General features: G+C 38.4%; 1 protein-coding gene across 3 annotated transcripts in view; it reads left to right on the top strand.

The window, feature by feature from the left end:
- LOC108266118 (inactive dipeptidyl peptidase 10) overlaps nucleotides 1-17,656 on the top strand; it is a 106,317-nt gene that overhangs the window by 65,546 nt on the left and 23,115 nt on the right. For all 3 annotated transcript variants that reach the window (XM_017469134.3, XM_053681065.1, XM_017469135.3), the window contains 2 exons: nucleotides 13,777-13,871; nucleotides 15,349-15,423. In XM_017469134.3, the coding sequence (XP_017324623.1) occupies nucleotides 13,777-13,871; nucleotides 15,349-15,423 (170 nt within the window). The remainder of the gene's footprint in view (nucleotides 1-13,776; nucleotides 13,872-15,348; nucleotides 15,424-17,656) is intronic.

The following is a 17,656-nucleotide window of genomic DNA, read 5'->3' as shown; positions in this document are numbered from 1 at the left end:
ATGTGCACTTCATGGCAGTAAAGTGGAAAACTATGGGGTGTTTGCTATGGATAGTGCATGAGTGTAAAAACCTTTGGTACACACAATCATTGCTTAAATGTTGCTTAAATCCTAGCAGTGCCTGATACAGGCCTCTTCTCTAGGGAAGTGGTAGCTCAGTGGTTAGGATGTTAGACTTCTGTTTGGAAGGTTGTGAGTTTAAATACCGGCAACACCAAGCTGCAACTGTTGGGCCATTGAGCAAGGCCCTCTCAATTGCTCAGTTATATAAAGCAAATGAGATAATTGTAAGTTGCTCTGGATAAGTCTGCCAAATGCCGCAAATTCTTGTGTGATGATCAATAAACCTTTGTAATTTTCCAGATAAAGATAAATGAAGTTCTGAGACATTTCATCAGACCACACTGACGAATGCAAAGAATGAATCATGATGAAATCAGCTATGTATAATCTTCACAGTACGTCTGTATCAAACAACGCAGGCTATAGATAAGTGAAGAATAGACAAACTGCTGAGGTGTTTAATTCCTCTTATACCACAACACTTTGCCAGTGAATGTCCATGAAACAAGTTAGCTCCTGTTATCACTTACATTATAGCAGCTATAAACACCTCTACAGCCTATTGAAGTTAATAAGCTTTTTACAGAGAATCTGCAAAGCTCAAAGCACTCCATCTTTTCTCAATCTTCACAAAAACTTTACCTAGGACTGTTACAAAGCAAGGACACCTGTTAAATAAACCTCTCCTTAGAATGTTAATGATTATACATTTTGCTTCGTTAAATAACACCACAGTTGCGTATTAACCGTAGATTATGTGGAGCGTCCGCCATGCAAGTCCCTGTGAATGAATTATTACTTCAGAAATGATAACGTATTAGAACAAGCCCATTAATATAAAATTGTGATTAGACTTGTATCCAGAACTTCTGACAGAGCTGCTGTTATAGAAAATTAATCAATTCCTTCTGACCAGTCAGTATGGAGACTTCAACAGCAATGTGGTATAAAATTGTACTCAGTTAAATTAGACACTTTTGGCAAGCTTTTCGTTTTCATAAGTTGCAACCTTAATGCTCAATTAAATGTTACATTCATGAAAAAGACACCTTTGAGTGTTTTTCTCTTTATCAATATTGCATGTTGTTCCCTGCTCTCAAATATCCATCTGCCAGGATTTCAGCCAGTGTCACATGGGGATTTAGGAGAGAGATGCTGATGAGACCTCTATTGATGTTGGCTTTGCTGAAGAGTGCATTAAAGGCTTAAAGTGGGTGCTTGGCAGGACACAATTGAACCCCAAAATGAGAAATGGGACATCCTACAGACTTGTGGAGCTTGTGTGCACACAAATGAGGCCCACAAGACCTCCAGTGCACCAGGGCCTATGAATACTGAAAAGATATGTTGTTTTTTTTGACACTATGCTATGCATCTGTTCCAATGTAAATCTTGAATGTTGCACTGGAGGTCCAGTTGTTGTGTATACTTGTGATTGTTGTTACTGCTGTGCCCTTGAACAAGACTCATAACCTTCACATGTGCTATGCTTGGATTGCAAGTTGAATAAATGTAAATGTATAACAAATTCAAGATCCTACCACAAGCCCATATCCTAGACGTACTACTATCAGGAATTCAGAACGACTGACTGAAAACCTTCACAGACACACACATACAACTGCTATGTGAGAGCCTCAGTGAATGACAGCAGGGCTTACGGCTTGATTTACAGCATACTTTACTGAAACTAGTGTCAGTGTCCTGAAAGCTGTCTCGTTCTCATTCTGGGCATTATGATAGATGGAGCAGAGGGCTTTATTTGTGTTGGAAGTGGTTGTCTATTATATGATTAGTGTGATTTTATGTGTGTTATATCTGATGTATTTTGTTTAGTGATTATATTGGAGTAGTTGTCTGTATGGGGGTGGTGGATGTCTAAGAAAGAGAGGGAGCGAACTATTCAGTGTGGGTGTTATATTCACTCAGGTCTCTAAGCAACATAAATTAAATTAGGTTATATATTTTTAGCTCCATTTTGTACAGACACAAACATAATGTATTGAAATAATGAGTATATTACAAATTTTATTTGGACCTGAGATATTTCTTCTTTTTTTCTCCCACTTAACTTCAGTGAAATTTGCAGTCAGAAATGAATCTGTCTGCTCAGATATTGGGCGAGCAGCAGTAAAGGGGTGTCTTTTGAAACCCACCTTGGTCCAAACTTTTAGCTCAGACCCCAGGACATTTCTTTTTGTCGCTTTTTTCCCTGATGTCAAGCCACAAGTCCTGTCCCATTTCTCATAACCCGGTTTTGCAGATTTGTACACTATTTCTGTCACCCCATTTCTGTATAAATAGGCTTCTCCAAAACACTAACAAAATACAACATACTGGGGTTATTTTTATCCATAACATATAAAACAACAATCAAGTTGTGTCTGCTAAATGTGAATCACAATATTGACATGTCATTATGTATGTATGTATGTACTGTATAGAATTAATAGAATCAATATGTCTACACAAAATGAATTAAAGACCCACTAATGCACATTTTATAATTTACCATAGTAAACACTCACAAAAAGTAAACAGGAAAACAGAAACACATTTGTTAAATCAGCCAGTCAGTCATTCCTACATAAACTCTATCTATCTACGTGCAATGGAATTGTATATCACTGAGTCTGTCCCATGTATTATATTATATATGGGTGTGTGTTTGGATTTTAAAGAAATGAGAGGATCTGATGTGATTGGATAATACCTAACTGCACCTCGTTAATAATGTATTTAATCCAACCCAGTTCATTTTTATAACTATTTAGACCTGTGCCACACCCATATACTCCAATGAACTTAATTTGTGCCGTTGCATGATTATTACAAAAATAGGACCTTTTATATTCATAGTTGATTAAGTCAGGAAGAAACATTGTGTGTGTGTGTGTGTGTGTATTTCATTAAACTCTATAAACCACAGATGGATAAGGCAGATCTATCTTTAAATATGTCCCATTGTAATAGTCTTCTGCACACTTTATACAACACAACTGAGAACGTTCACAGGTAATAGCACTGCACATGCAATAAGAAACCTGAGTTATAGCTCAATACCCTCCCCTCCACAGAGGGGCAGAATATGGTATTGCTCTTTCAGGGATTGGAAATAGCTGTAGGAAGGTTAGATGTGGTACTAAATTTCTGGAAGGAGTTTCATTTGGAAAGCTTTCAAAATGAATAATCAATACATTAATGGAGAGGGTAACCCACAATTTACTCATAGCCTTTAACTGATCAATATGGCAGGAGAACAGTGCTGAGAACTGCTAATAGCAAATATATAAATATAGAATAGTGCTGAAAGTCCAGGTGAACCAAGCCCATAAGCGTGCGTGTGTATGTTCCAAACTGTGTGTGTATGACTCAATTAGAGTAAAGGTGAGCAAGAGAGAAAGTCAGAGATGACTAGTTTGGAATTTGAGCTAGAATTCAGACCATCCCTAAAATAACTGAACTATGCTGCAACATTTTTTAAACGCATACCCAAATGCTGAGTGTATATATAAATATAAATATTTAAATACCATTTCTAAAAGCAACTGACAATCACTTCATACCCTCACACATAAAACACACATCTGTTCAGCCAGCATGTGGCAAAACAGAGTTAGTTAGTTAGTTACATTTATATAGAGCTTTTCTAGACACTCAAAGCGCTTTATATAGTTTGGGGAGATGGGGGGGGATCTCATCAACCACCGCTAGTGTGTAGCATCCACCTGGATGATGTGATGGCAGCCATAGTGCGCCAGAACACCCACCACACGCCAGCTATTAGTGGAGAGGAGAGAGTGATGTAGTCAATTTAGGAATGGAGATTATTAGGGGGCCATGATAGATAAGGGCCAATGGGGGAATTTCGCCAGGACACCTACCCCTACTCTTTTACGATAAGTGTCCTGGGATTTTTAATGACCACAGAGAGTCAGGACCTCGGTTTAATGTCTAATCAGAAAGATGGTGCTGTTCCTACAGTATAGTTTCCTCATCATTGTAATGGGGCATTAGACTGCACGTAGACCACAGGATGAGCACCTCCTACTGGCCTCCTAATACCACTTCCAGCAGCAACCTTAGTTTCCCCAGGAGGTCTCACATCCAGGTACAGGCCAGGCTCAACCCGGCTTAGCTTCAGTGGGAAACCAGGCGAGAACTGCAGGGAGATATGTCTCTGGCAGAGCAGAGCAGAGCAGTCTTTCAAATCCACACTACAAACAAAGTTAGGATAAAGAGCCATGTTAATTCTCAGTCACCTCGAGTTAGTCAACTAGAGCAAACATACAATGTCTAGCAAGCATTATAATCCACCTAACAAACACACTTAAAAAAATGGAAAAGAGAAATTGTGGTATTTAGATATGTCTTCTGAAGGTACCAAATTGAGAGAAAAAATTAGCATAAAATGAAAAACACAATGAAAAGAGTGTTTCGTGCATAGCTTAGACACCACTTCTGACTTCCTAGTTTAATACTCATATAAGTCTACATTTGAGATTTAAAATTATCGTGGCAAATTTGTTATCCGGTTCATTTAATTGCAGTTCATGTAGCTGTTTCAAATGGCTGTTGGAATGCCTTAAGTTTGTAAAAACTCCCAATAAAATGAAATCTTGTAGCAGTCTTAATCAGTCTTTTGATTAATTTGTATCTACTGTTATATAAAACCTGTAAAGTGCAGTGGGTAGTGCTGCTGACTCACAGCTCCAGGGTTCCTGGTTCAATCCTGAGCTTGAGTTACCGATTGTGTTAATGTGGGATTCCTCCAGGTTCTCGGGTTTCCTCCATGGTGCCCTGCGTGTCAAATTTGAATGGGATAGACTCTGTATTTTCTGCAACCCTGACCAGTTCACGGAAATAACCCCCTATTGTGCGAGTGTGGACCATGACCCCAACTAAATGACATTAATGATTGTGAAACTGCAGGGAGAACTGGGCTGGGCTGCTTCTACTTTACATGAGACAGCCAGGCCCCTCACTAAAGATGCTTGGGGAGACAGGGAGAACGGGAATATATTATCACTGGGAAATATTGTCACTGGTAAAAATGGAGAGAGATGGGAATTTCTAGAAATGTAACAAGGAAAAAGATTGAGCTTCAGGCATAGTCTTTTACCCAAATTTAATTTTTTCACATATTCATTGATATGATAATGAGGATATTATTATATTACAATATTGATCATACCATCACACCAGTCCGAGTGTGTCAGTGTTTTATCAGAGCTTTCATCTGACCTGGATGACAGTGTAAACCCACATTCAGTTTAAATCCAATGATTGTCATTTTTCTCTTTCTCAATAAGAGGTGAGTAGGAGAGGCAAATAAAGGGGAATAGGATCGATGCTCAGTAAAAGTGTGTATGTGTGTGTGTGCGTGTGTGTGTCTGTTTGTATGTGTGCGTGTGCATGTCTGTGTGTGTGTGTGTATTTGTGTGTGTCTGTGTGTGTGTGTATTTGTGTGTGTCTGTATGTGTGTGTGTGTGTGTCTGCATGTAAGTGTGCGTGTCTGTGTGTGTGTGTTTCTGTGTGTGTGTCTGTGCATGTCTGTGTGTGTCTGTGTGTGTGTGTGTGTGTGTGTGTGTGTGTGTGTGTGTGTGTGTGTGTGAGTTACCTAGAGCAAAATCTTGAATAAAACATTCCCGTGCAGCTCTGTATCCACGAGTTGTATGGGATTGAGCAAAAGCTGCACTGAATAGTATATTATTAGTGGGCAGGTGATTGCAACTGGCAGATATGTGTGTGTGTGTGTGTGTGTGTGTGTGTGTGTGTGTGAGTGTGAGGGAGGGAGAGGGAGAGGGGAGGGCTCAAGCGGAGTGAGAAATGTGCAGTCATTGGTTGTTATGGTAACAGGATAGAAGGATGAAGCATGTGGGGCATTCAGGTCTTTTTTTGGCGGTAGCATGAATATTTCAGTGGGTCATTTCCCTTCTAAGCATGTGAGTGTTTGAGAGAGACTGATTTTTATGATTTTCATGGAATTTCATGGTTTGGGTGTGTTAACAAAATTTGTTTGGTAGGTACCAAATGTGCGTGGAAGAAATAAGGGCCAGGAGTGTTTGAATGGATGAATGATGCCTTTGCTCTGGAAGGCTTTATTACACACACAGACCTAGACACACACGCACACAGACACACACACACACACAGTCTACCCAGTTTCCATACAAGACTGTAGCTCTCTATTTATTTTAGGGCATTGTCTTGTTCTCGCCTATCAGTCTCTTTGACTAGTCCAAATGAGAGTATGAAAGTCTCTGGTTTCACACTGCACAAAGTTAAGTAGATCAGAATACACTGAGGGGAAATACTGACGGACATGTAGGAAGAGGTGGGGCTGGACTGTAGCATTCGCTCATTCATTGGTCATAAAATAGTGACAGACAATATAAAAAAATCTGCACATTTGAAAACACAGATATCAACAGAGAAAGCAAAGGTAGTCTTAATTTAAAAAATTCATTAACTCTCCTGTTATGTTGGGGGAAAAAAATTACATCCATTATGTTATGGGTCAAAATTACTTCCACAGTTTAAATACACACAAAAACAGCCAAAAAAAAAAATGGCTTTAAACAGTAAACCTTTATTATGGCTTGTCCGAGACAAGCCATACGAATAAATATTTGCAAGTAAGTTCATGACGATAAATGAAGAAAAGAATAAAAATTCTAAGAGAAATGGAGAGATTAACCAGTATTTCAGACATCTCAAATGTGGAAATGGGTTAAACTGATCCATAACATGTGTGTATGTGTATATGGTGTGTGTGTGCGTGCGTGTGTGTGTGTGTGCGTGGGACGTGTGTGAGTGTTTGGTGTGTGTGTGTGTGAGTGTGTGTGTGTGTGTATGCGTGTGTGTGTCGTGAGTGTGCGTGTGTGTGTATGTGTGTGTATGCGTGTGTGTGGATGTGTGTGTGTGGTGTGTGTGTGTGTGTGTGTGTGTATGCGTGTGTGTGTGTGTGTGTGTGTGTGTGTGTGTGTGTGTGTATGCGTGTGTGTGTGTGTGTGTATGTGTGTGTGTGCGTGTGTGTGTGTGTGTGTATGCGTGTGTGTGTGTGTGTGTGTGTGTGTGTGTTCTGCATTAGTGTGTAGATGGAATGTTAGTGAGAAAGACAGAAGGAGATAAATTGTTTCCTGTAGGATGTGTGTGATGAGAGGCAGAGCAGGCAGGATTCAGATTTATGTTCATTGGGATGTTGAGCACCTCCTCACAGTTAGATAAGCAGCACAAACGCTTTTAAATTCTGGATATAAAAGAAACTGGTGGAAAAAGAGAGAAAGGGAAAAAGAAGAAACGACTTCTTCTAATCCGTCTAAACTGCATTCAAACCTATATCTCATATGTAGACACACACGATATCCTACACAGTGATAAATAACGGATGTACCTCTCCCATGAGCCAGTAAATCTCTGACTTAACTCTGGTTGTTCAAACAGCTTACCCGTGTGAGATTTAATGCACGAGTAGTGTTAACACAGAGTGCTAATTTTAATTCCCACACAGTTCTCACGTTCTAATAACTCCCCATCACCCAATTTTTTTTCCTGTGTATCTGAAGTACAGAGAGCTTCCATTTCTCCCCCATGCAACAAGGGGTCTATCTTTTTCTATCTTGATGCTTATGCCAATAGTAAAGGAATAACTGTCAAATGAAACACAGGAAGGTGTTGATCCCTGGCATCACGGTGCTTCTGCATATAGTCTTTTTGCCTTTTCATTTTCTCTCGGTATCTGAGAATGTTAGTCATAGATAATTTCCACCTCACAGAAGGTGTCCTGAGAAGATCTGATGCAGTTTTCCTTTATGGCATACAAAAATCAATGCTGCTTTCTGAGATGTTGCCTACACATTGCAACAGCTCCACTGGCACAGACTTCCAAATGCTTACATGTTTATCTAACAGAGAAAACGCTTGAGCAGTGTAAATATCCAATGTAATAACCACATGGGTCACTGTGATGTAGTAGCTAATGTTTAAAGCGGTCTAGATTCTGACTTGCTCACAGCTGGTTGTAAACTTCACGCCTGGTCTTAATGAAAATTTGGTTTGTGACCAGTTGTTACACCGGTCTTAAATTTACATCTAGAAAGTTATGACTCAGCTTATGACCTGGTGTAAATCATGTGCGTGCCACCAGGTTTAAGGGCGTAAATAATCTCTTACAGCCAGCGGTGGAAAAGGCCGAGATACACTGGGGAGGACTTTAGTTGAGGAATTTTTGTTTGTTTTTTTTTATTTAAATATGTGTAAATATAATATCAATATAAACTTCTATAACATATAATAATATCACACTTATTTCATGTCTCCTACAGATTTTTGCTTTCTTGAATATCAAGACAAAGGTCAATGAACAACATTCATGATTTATGTGAGGCACAAAACAATCACTGATCATTCATCCTTATTTTCCTTATCGTCCTCTCACTCCTAGCTTTTTTTTCCAGTTAGTCCAAATTAATTTAATCTAGGTTTTTTTTTTCATCTTGCCCAACTCATTATCTCTCTCCCCTTCAAACTCTTCTCTCTCTTTCTTGTCTTTTTTTGTCGACTATTAACAAAATAAGTGTGACAGCCTGTGTCAGTGCAATAAAAACAAAATGAAAGTGGTACAATAAAAGCCCATAGTGGCTTGGGGATCTGGAGAAATGACAAGCTAAATCACTTTACAAGCATTTGACTATTAAACATGCTTCTATTTGTAATAAACATGGAGGCTAACATAACTATGGATATAATACTATGCAATTTATGATAGTGAAAATAACTTAAGATGAATAAGGGTGTTGCCCTGGGATGGCTTGGCACCCTGTCCAGGGTGTACCCCGCCTTGTGCCCGATGCTCCCTGGGATAGGCTCCAGGTTTCCCTGTGACCCTGAAGGAAGGATAAGCGGTATAGAAGATGGATGGATGGATGGAATAAGAGTGTTTAAAATAGATTAAACCTGGATTATTACAGGTATGTGTATCACAATTGTAACTGTTCCTGTTAAGATTTTCGGCTTTGTTAAGACTCCGTTAACTTCCCTGAGGTGGTCTGATCGGTCCTGTGAGGATGCGAGCTGATAGAGAAGTGTTCCCATTGGCTGCAGACTGTAGGTATTATGGCCAATCACGAAAGTCAACATCGCACAACCAAATGCAGATTATTCCTGCTACGCTTATGTTGAGAACTCGCTTTCGTATGCTTTCTAGTTGATAAAAGATAGAAACCCTCTTCATTTCCCAAACAAATGCAGCCCGTCTGAACTGGAACACCGCCAGTCCTAATGGTAGCTTATCAGCTCTGTGCCCGATTCTGGTGTCATGCAACTTCCTTGATTAAGAGATGCTGCTGTACTTAAAGCTAGTTGCTTTTACTGTCATCATCCCAAGAACGGACTATTTTCCTTATCTAAAGGGCGAAAGGATGCGTAGCATTAAGCTTTCTTATGATCTACTAATCATCCTTTATATAGTGACATTTTAAATATCTTATCGTATCTATTGGGGACAAATCACAGTGTCACTGAAATGGAAAAGGCACATCTCTCTAATAGCCATACAAGACAATTTCCACCATTAAATTTTGAATTTGAATACGTGTTCAAGTGTTTGAATATCTTCTTTCTTTCAGGAAATATAACACGAATGTAAAAACATGTCGCAGTCAGTGTGGTGAGATCAGCCAGATTCAATCCATACTGTATGTTTGCAGCAGGGAGAAAGTCTCTGCCCATTCCTTGAAATTCACTCCCCGACTCAGCCCCCTTGCATTCTGGGTTAGAGGAATGCCATTAGTTTCCCCCCTGTCACAGTGACACTAATCAATCATGGATCTTGTGAACTTATATATGTGCCAATCAGGCAAAAAGCACTGATCTATTCCTATACACCTAGCAAGTATTTAATATAAACTATGAGAAAGGAACTAGGTCATTTTCCCCACTCAGTCAGAGCAGGTGCTCTCTTTTGGACTCTTAACCATGTACAGTACGCCAGAGGCACTGAGTAACTGCACTACATTGGTAGAAATCTAATGTACTCTTTGAAATTCTGCTTTCCTACATCAGTAATTGGCAATTTTGACAGGCTGCTATTGCTCAGTGAAAATAAGCAAGAAGTCAGACAAACAGACCATTAGTTTAAAATGAACTGTGATGTATTAATTCAGCTACTGATCCATTCTACATACAACTTATCATCTGAAACACAAGCGCCAGTTATGGGTCAATGTAATTGTAGAGTTTGTTGATTTGGGTTGTTCTACAAGTCATAATCAACGCTCACAGCAGGTGTCACATTGTAGGAATACATTAATCACAGACTGATCCATAATCCAAACAGACAGCATTGGGTCAAAAGCAGAAAACGCTACAAATCCAAATATGACCTGGGACTTGGATAGACACATAGAGAACTGTGAACAAAGAACCATGTCTCATTGGTAGAACAATATAGAGCTGTAGCAGTAACACTAGGAGGATTCCATAATAGTTTGTGTCCTAAATGTAGAAGAAATACTGACTTCTATGGTTCTATTAAGTCAGGAAGGCATCCAGTCATGATAAATCGAGTGCTTGTACAGAGTTGCACCTTCAAACGAGACTGTAGAGCAGTTTGTGTACAAATAAACTGGTTTGACTCAAAAGAAATAGCTGATATAGTCACAGAATATTTGTTTGATTTCTACAAGGTACTTTTTTTTTTTTCTTTTTTCGGTGTAACCTCTAAGCCTATAAGCACACAGTGATAAAAATAACAAGAGACAGGTGATCAAGAGAAATTCCATGTAGGAGCTTAAACAGGAAGCAGAACAGGAAGGTTTGGTGAAGGTATATACCTCCTGTGTAGCATTTGTGCAGTATGTATACTGCAAATTGACAGAGTATTCTTTGGTTTAACATATAACCGCACTGTTGAATGTTCAATTCTTATAAAAGGAACTAACTTGTTAAGTTTCACAACATTAAATATAAATATTAATGGATAAAAAAATGACATGCTTTATTAACCCTTAAATGCATAAATGTTTTGCCAATCATTATTACATACAGAATGTATGCGTATATCTAACAGGAAACCCTGAAGCATGGGGAGAACATGCAAACTCGACACACACAGGGCAGAGGCGGGATCCAAACCCCCAACCATGGAGGTGTGAGGCAAACGTGCCACTCACACTTTAACTAGTTAAGCATATTTTAGATAAAACATAAGTGTCAGTGCAGCATTACAGGAAGTGATAACAATCTGGGATTTGTCCTTGCACAAACTGTAAATATATTCCACGTAAATATTGGGTGCAGTTTTGGTAAGCTGTCTTTATGTATTATGAATATGTCCTTATCCATGACATGCTTTTCATTCAATTTCGATTAGTCTTACATGACTTTTTGATCATAGACACTGTTGTTATGAAGTACATCTGTTCAGGTAGCATGTGGTTCTTATTCTGAGGGGGCAGTAGCTCTTTCCTAATGGTAGCTTATCAGCTCTGTGCCTGATTCTGGTGTCATGCAACTTCCTTGATTAAGAGCTGCTGTTGTACTTAAAGCTAGTTGCTTTTACTGTCATCATCCCAAGAACGGACTATTTTCCTTATCTAAATGGCGAAAGGGTGGGTAGCATTAAGCTGTGTTATGATCTACTAATCATCCTTTATATAGTGACATTTTAAACATCTTATCGTGTCTATTGGGGAGAAATCACAGTGTCAGTGAAAAGGAAAAGACACATCTCTGTAATAGTCATACGAGACAATTTCCACCATTAAATTTTGAGTGGTGTTTGAATATCTTCTTTCTTTCAGGAAATATAACATGAATGTAAACACACACTGCAGTCAGTGTGGTGAGATCAGGCAGATTCAATCCATACTGTATGTTTGCAGTTGGGAGAAAGTCCCTGCCCACTGGAGAGCAACCTCATCAGATTGCTCAGAAGAACCCCAAGTGCTCAAGGGTCTGCAATAGGGAAAAATGGATGACGCTTCTCCCTGGAGCTAGGAAGAGATGAAATGAAAACAGGCTTTCTGGGTAAAATTGAACAGCTGCTGAAGAAAAAGGGCAATTTAGAACGAAGTCTGAAAGTAGATTGAGAACAAGGGTGGACAAGCAGCTGCCTTGGGAAAATGGAACGCTTGGATGTGTTTAAAATATACAGTCATGTGAAAAAATAAGTACACCATGGAAATTGTTGGGTTTTTTTGGACATATTTGAACAAGCAAACATTTGATCCTCTTTGAGACAGTGCCTATTAATAAAGGGGATACACGCTATCAAATAGACATTTTGTAGTCATTTTCACAGTTTAAATAAAATAAAAAACCCCAGATCAGTCACATGGAAAAAGTATGTACACCCCTACATTTATCACTCCTTCAAATCCATAAAATTAGAATCAGGTGTTCATGATTGGGTGTCAGTGATCAGAACCTGCTTAGGGAGTGCAGGTGGAACCGGTCTTATTTATACCCCTCTCATATCTAGTGTCTGGTGTTCCCTTTGCTATTGAGGTGTGTGGTGTCATCATGCCAAGATCTTAAGAGTTCTGTAAGGCCTTCAGAAAAAAGGTTGTGGGTGCCTATGAGTCTGGCAAGGGAATTAAAAAGATTATTGTAAGTCTTGCAACTGTTGGTGTCAAAGTGCATGCTTCTATAATTAGAAAGAGATTATACAAATTTGACCTGCATGGGAGGCATGCCAGGAAAAAGCCTTTGCTGTCTAAAAAGAACATTAGAGCAAGACTACAGTTTGCCAATGAGCATTTAGGTAAAGACCAGGCCTTTTGGAATAATGCGCTCTGGACAGACGAATCAAAGATAGAGTTGTTTGGCCACAGTAACAGCAGATATGTTTGGCGCACACCAAAGACAGCTTTTCAGGAGAAGCACCTCATACCAACTGTTAAGCATGGTGGTGGAAATCTTATGGTTTGGGGTTGTTTCAGGGTCTGGATTCAACTATGAATTCTGCATCATATCAATGAATGCTTGAAGATAATGTGAGGCCATCTGTCCAATATTATTATTATTATTATTATTATTATTATTATTATTATTATTATTATTATTATTATTATTAAAGGAGATTTGATGACCAAGAAACTTTTGCAATAGGTTATATAGAAACTTTTTATTACATGCAAATACTAGTTGTAAAAGCAAGGAATGAGACTGTCTGCTTTGCTATGGTGATAATATATACAGATATAGATCCCATTTAACTCTTGGAAAGTACTGGACCATCTCTGTGGTGTGTGTGTGCTGCTCTCCTATGCTGCTCAATGTCCTTGAACACTTGAACAAGCTCTTACTCTTACATCAGGCTGAAATTTATCGACTGCAGCTCTGCTTTCAATACACTCCACCATTCACTCAAACTAAAATTTCTTCCACACACACACACACACACACACACACACACACACACATATATACACAATCACTGTCCTGATCTGACCTGCATTGCAGAGGGTGAGTTTTTAGCATTCAGCACAGTTTAAAACTTTGTGAAAGATAAGAAGGTTTATAAGCAGATACTGCATATTTATTTTGATATGTCATGCTCATCCAGCACCAGTAATAAAATTGCAAAGTGCTTTAGGGAGGCAGTAAGTCAATTGTTCAGAAAAAGTCCTTGTTCACATACTTGTCCCCCCCCCCCCCCCCCCCCCCTCTCTCTCTCTCTCTCTCTGTCTGATTGTTGAACGTTTTCAGAATCTGAAGTCATCTACAGGAACCGCCATGGCCATGTTATTAGGTTCAACATCCTTACAAATGAAACAGAGATCATCCTGATGAACAGCACATTTGTGAGTGAAGGTGTTTCTATCTCTATGATCAGAAAACACTCCATTAGCCTTATCTACACGGTTGCTTTAGTTCAGGGGCACAACCACCTTCCAACCATAGACTCTTATTTATATAAATACATATACAATATGCTGCAGCAGTCTTAGGGGAGCTGTGTGTTTTATATAAATGTCTTACATGCCTATTTTATGCTTGTTACATTAGTGTGTCCATAGAAAGGAAACATGATTGACAAACATTATTTTTCTGATTAAAAGCATTACTAAAGTTATCTGGGATTTTACCTGCATAATAATTTAAGCATAGCCAGTTGTCCAAGAAGCCTGAAACAACCAACCAGCCAGATTCTTTATTAAACAGCACGACTATGCTTAAGAGAATTAATGCAGTTTTAGATGCAAAGGCAAATTATCATTTGATTTTATGATTTTTAAAGGTTGTTTTGCTGTTTGCTGCCCAATGAAATCATTCATTTGATACATAAAATAATAATTCCTTGCTTTTGAAAGCATCTTTACTTTAGAGAAGACACAACTTTTATTTTATACATGCAGTTGGGTCCAAAAGTCTGAAACCAAATTGAAAATCTGGGATTTTATATTGTTTCATTTAAAATTGGAAGTAAACAGAAGGTTTTAGAATTGAATAAATAAAAGAAATGTTCAATATATTGAATATTTAATATTCTAGATTCTGCTTTATTATAGGTTCCTATTTAAATGTAAGCAAATGTGTGATATTGAGCATAACTGCTTCATACAAAAGGTCAAAAGGTCAAAAACTCAGATTTTCCCCATGCCTAATCTCTTCTACTGAAGCATGTTTTCAGACGTCACACTGTTGGATTTGATCTAAAATAGATCATAAGTTTTTGCACAAACTTGTGGAGTCCATGCCAGCTCGAGTCCACATTCTTATTAAAGCAAACAGGGGACGTACCAATAGTCAGCAACTCTGAAATTCATGTAAATATTTCTAAGATTCTACTTTTCACTCAAGCTGGTGTCAATAACAGAATTTGTATTGAAAATTGTTGGATTAAATTAGAAAAGAATGCAAAATAGAAGCATTTTCACAGAGGTCTCAGACTTTTGGACCCTACTGTAAGTGTTTACATTTAAGGACTTCTCCATTTTATGCTCAGACTGAGTGAATGTGTGTAAAGTGTTTGGTTAAGCAATTACTATAAGACTTCAAGTTACTGGAAGCCTAGACTTGTCTTACAGGTGTTTTCGGACTGTGTTAACTGCTTTTATTTATTTTAAAAACAAACTTTTATTACATTTAAAGCAAATTTTTATTATAATTTTACTAACTTTTCTGAAAGTTTAACCAAAATTATTAAACCATTGTTTTCAACAACGTTTTACTGGCAGTGTACATACAGTCTACACTATATGCACATTGTAAAATCAAACATTTTATGCATGGATCATTAGAAAGAATAATTTGTTGTTGTTTTTTTTTTATTCTCAGGTTGCTTTTAAAGCCACTAAATACTCAATAAGCCCGGATATGAAGTATGTGCTTTTTGCGTATGATGTTAAACAGGTATGTGCATTTTTGTCTTACTTTGGTGGGACTGTGAACAAAAAAAAAGCTGTATCTTCACTCACTGAAGTTAGAGTGCTGTTAATATTTGATACCTTTTGAACGGATATACTATATGTGACTTGAGCTTGCTCTACAACATAACAGGATGTCTGTCATTGTTCTTGTTCTGGCTGCCTTAATGTCTGTCAAAGCTTATTTATATACACTAAAATCCTTTTAAGATGTAGGGTTGCCAGTTTGTGAATAGTTTTACTTCAAATATCTCCCTAGTCTCTCATATCTGACTTTAGGACACAGAATGCCATGTTCTAAAAATAGCACTGGGATTACAGCACAAACATAGCACAGTATAAAAAATCTTCACAAAGATAGGATCCATCCTTTTCATTTCCATGATAATATGAGATGTCTGACAGGATGGGATTCAGACAAAGTGACTGAGTGAGAGAGACAGAGAGACAGTGTCTGTATGTGTGTGTGTGTGTGTGTGTGAGAGAGAGAGAGAGAGAGCGAGAGAGAGAGAGTGGGAGACAGAGATAGAGTTTCAAGTTAAACTCATCCAGGATTACACCCTTTAATCTTGTTACTGTAGCGATTAATCTGATACACACTTCCTTCCATTCAGAGAGACCAGTCAGCTCACAGCCCACTAATCAATCTGTAATCTATAATTCTTTTAAGGATGTGTGTCTGATGTGTGTGCATGTGTGCGTATATATATATATATATATATATATATATATATATATATATATATATATATATATATATATATATATATATGCTTAGAAGGGTAGAGCATAGAGCGTCTCAAGAAACGGAAGATTAGATGTCTAAGCTACTGGGGTTAATGAAAATCAATGGATGAATGAAGATTTTGTTTTCCCGGGAACATTGTGTGATCGGCTTTGCAAGAATATTCTAAAGCAAACACAAGTTTTCAGAACATTACACATTAGTTTTGTAACATTAGAGCCAAACTGTAACAATGTGACCAGTATGCCAGTCTGAAACACAGTAGACTGAAGATTGCATGTAGGCTTGTTATTTAGGATTGTGTACGTGGCATGGTAGTCAGTACTATAAAATGTTGCAACACAAATTATTCTCTCTTCTTTGCTCTAAGCACACCCACACTCCCACACACCCACACACACACATGCTCAGCTCACTACTCACGGAAGAGAGAGAAACAAAGAGAGATCACATCAATATAGTACATACACAAATAGGGCTCCGGTGTGCCACCTTAGTCGTTTCCCCTGAAGCCACCCTCGTGCTGAACCACACCCACACCTGCAACACAAACCTGTCAAAGTTGTTAATGAACATTTGTTCATAACATGTTCCTAATGTTCTCTGTTCTCAGCACTGAAGCAGTCACATCATTATGCTTCTTATATTTCATAAGCATTTTAAAAGACTGTAATGATAATTGCTGTAACTCTGTATGAATCACCCTTTATGAACAGTAGCTGCTCATCTTCACTGCGCCTGTGTGTTACCATTGAAAGGAATCCATCATCCTTTATCATGTTTACACTCAGAAAGCAACATATTTTTTTTCCTTCTAAGCAGAATGGTTAGTCAAAGCCAGCAGCAGAGCCACTGTCATTACTCACTCTTACTCTGTTTCTGCCTGTGAGAGCATCAGTCATCACGTTGTCTCTTATTTCCACTTTTCCCTCTCTTCCTCCCCCTCCATCCATTCTCCTGTTGACTTTTCTTGTCCTCATCTCTCATCCAGAGCACTATTTGTTCAACTCATTCAGAACACTATTTGTCTCAGGGAGTAAAAGAAGCGGGTTTGGTTTTTAATCACCCACAGAACGCTATCTGTATCTATCACTGTAATGTCTATCTCTGTTTGTCTCTTTACTGCAGCTGTCTGCCTGACATTATTGTCTTCAATCCTTCTCTCTCTTTCTATATCCTATTGCTGACATGTGTATAGTAGTAACACCGGCTGCAGTTGTGTATTTCCTTGATAAAACTGAAGATGAATGAATGAATTATTCATTCCTTATAAACCTAGCTAGGCATTAGATATTTGCTGACATACTCCTCTCTGCTTGTGATACACTAAAGTTCCCTGGTTATCTTTTTGGGATAGTAATCTCCCATTTGCATACAGTATATGTTAATACAGTGTGCATTTTTTTATGGACACCAATGCTCCATTACATGAGTCTGGTGCGATACTGTTTGCTGTCTAGCTTCACAAAGCCCG

This window comes from Ictalurus punctatus, chromosome 6, assembly GCF_001660625.3.
Source record: "Ictalurus punctatus breed USDA103 chromosome 6, Coco_2.0, whole genome shotgun sequence".
NCBI classification, from domain to species: Eukaryota; Metazoa; Chordata; class Actinopteri; order Siluriformes; family Ictaluridae; genus Ictalurus; species Ictalurus punctatus.
The sequence above is the reverse complement of the archived record's forward strand: the minus strand, read 5'-3'. Positions and strand labels throughout refer to the sequence as shown.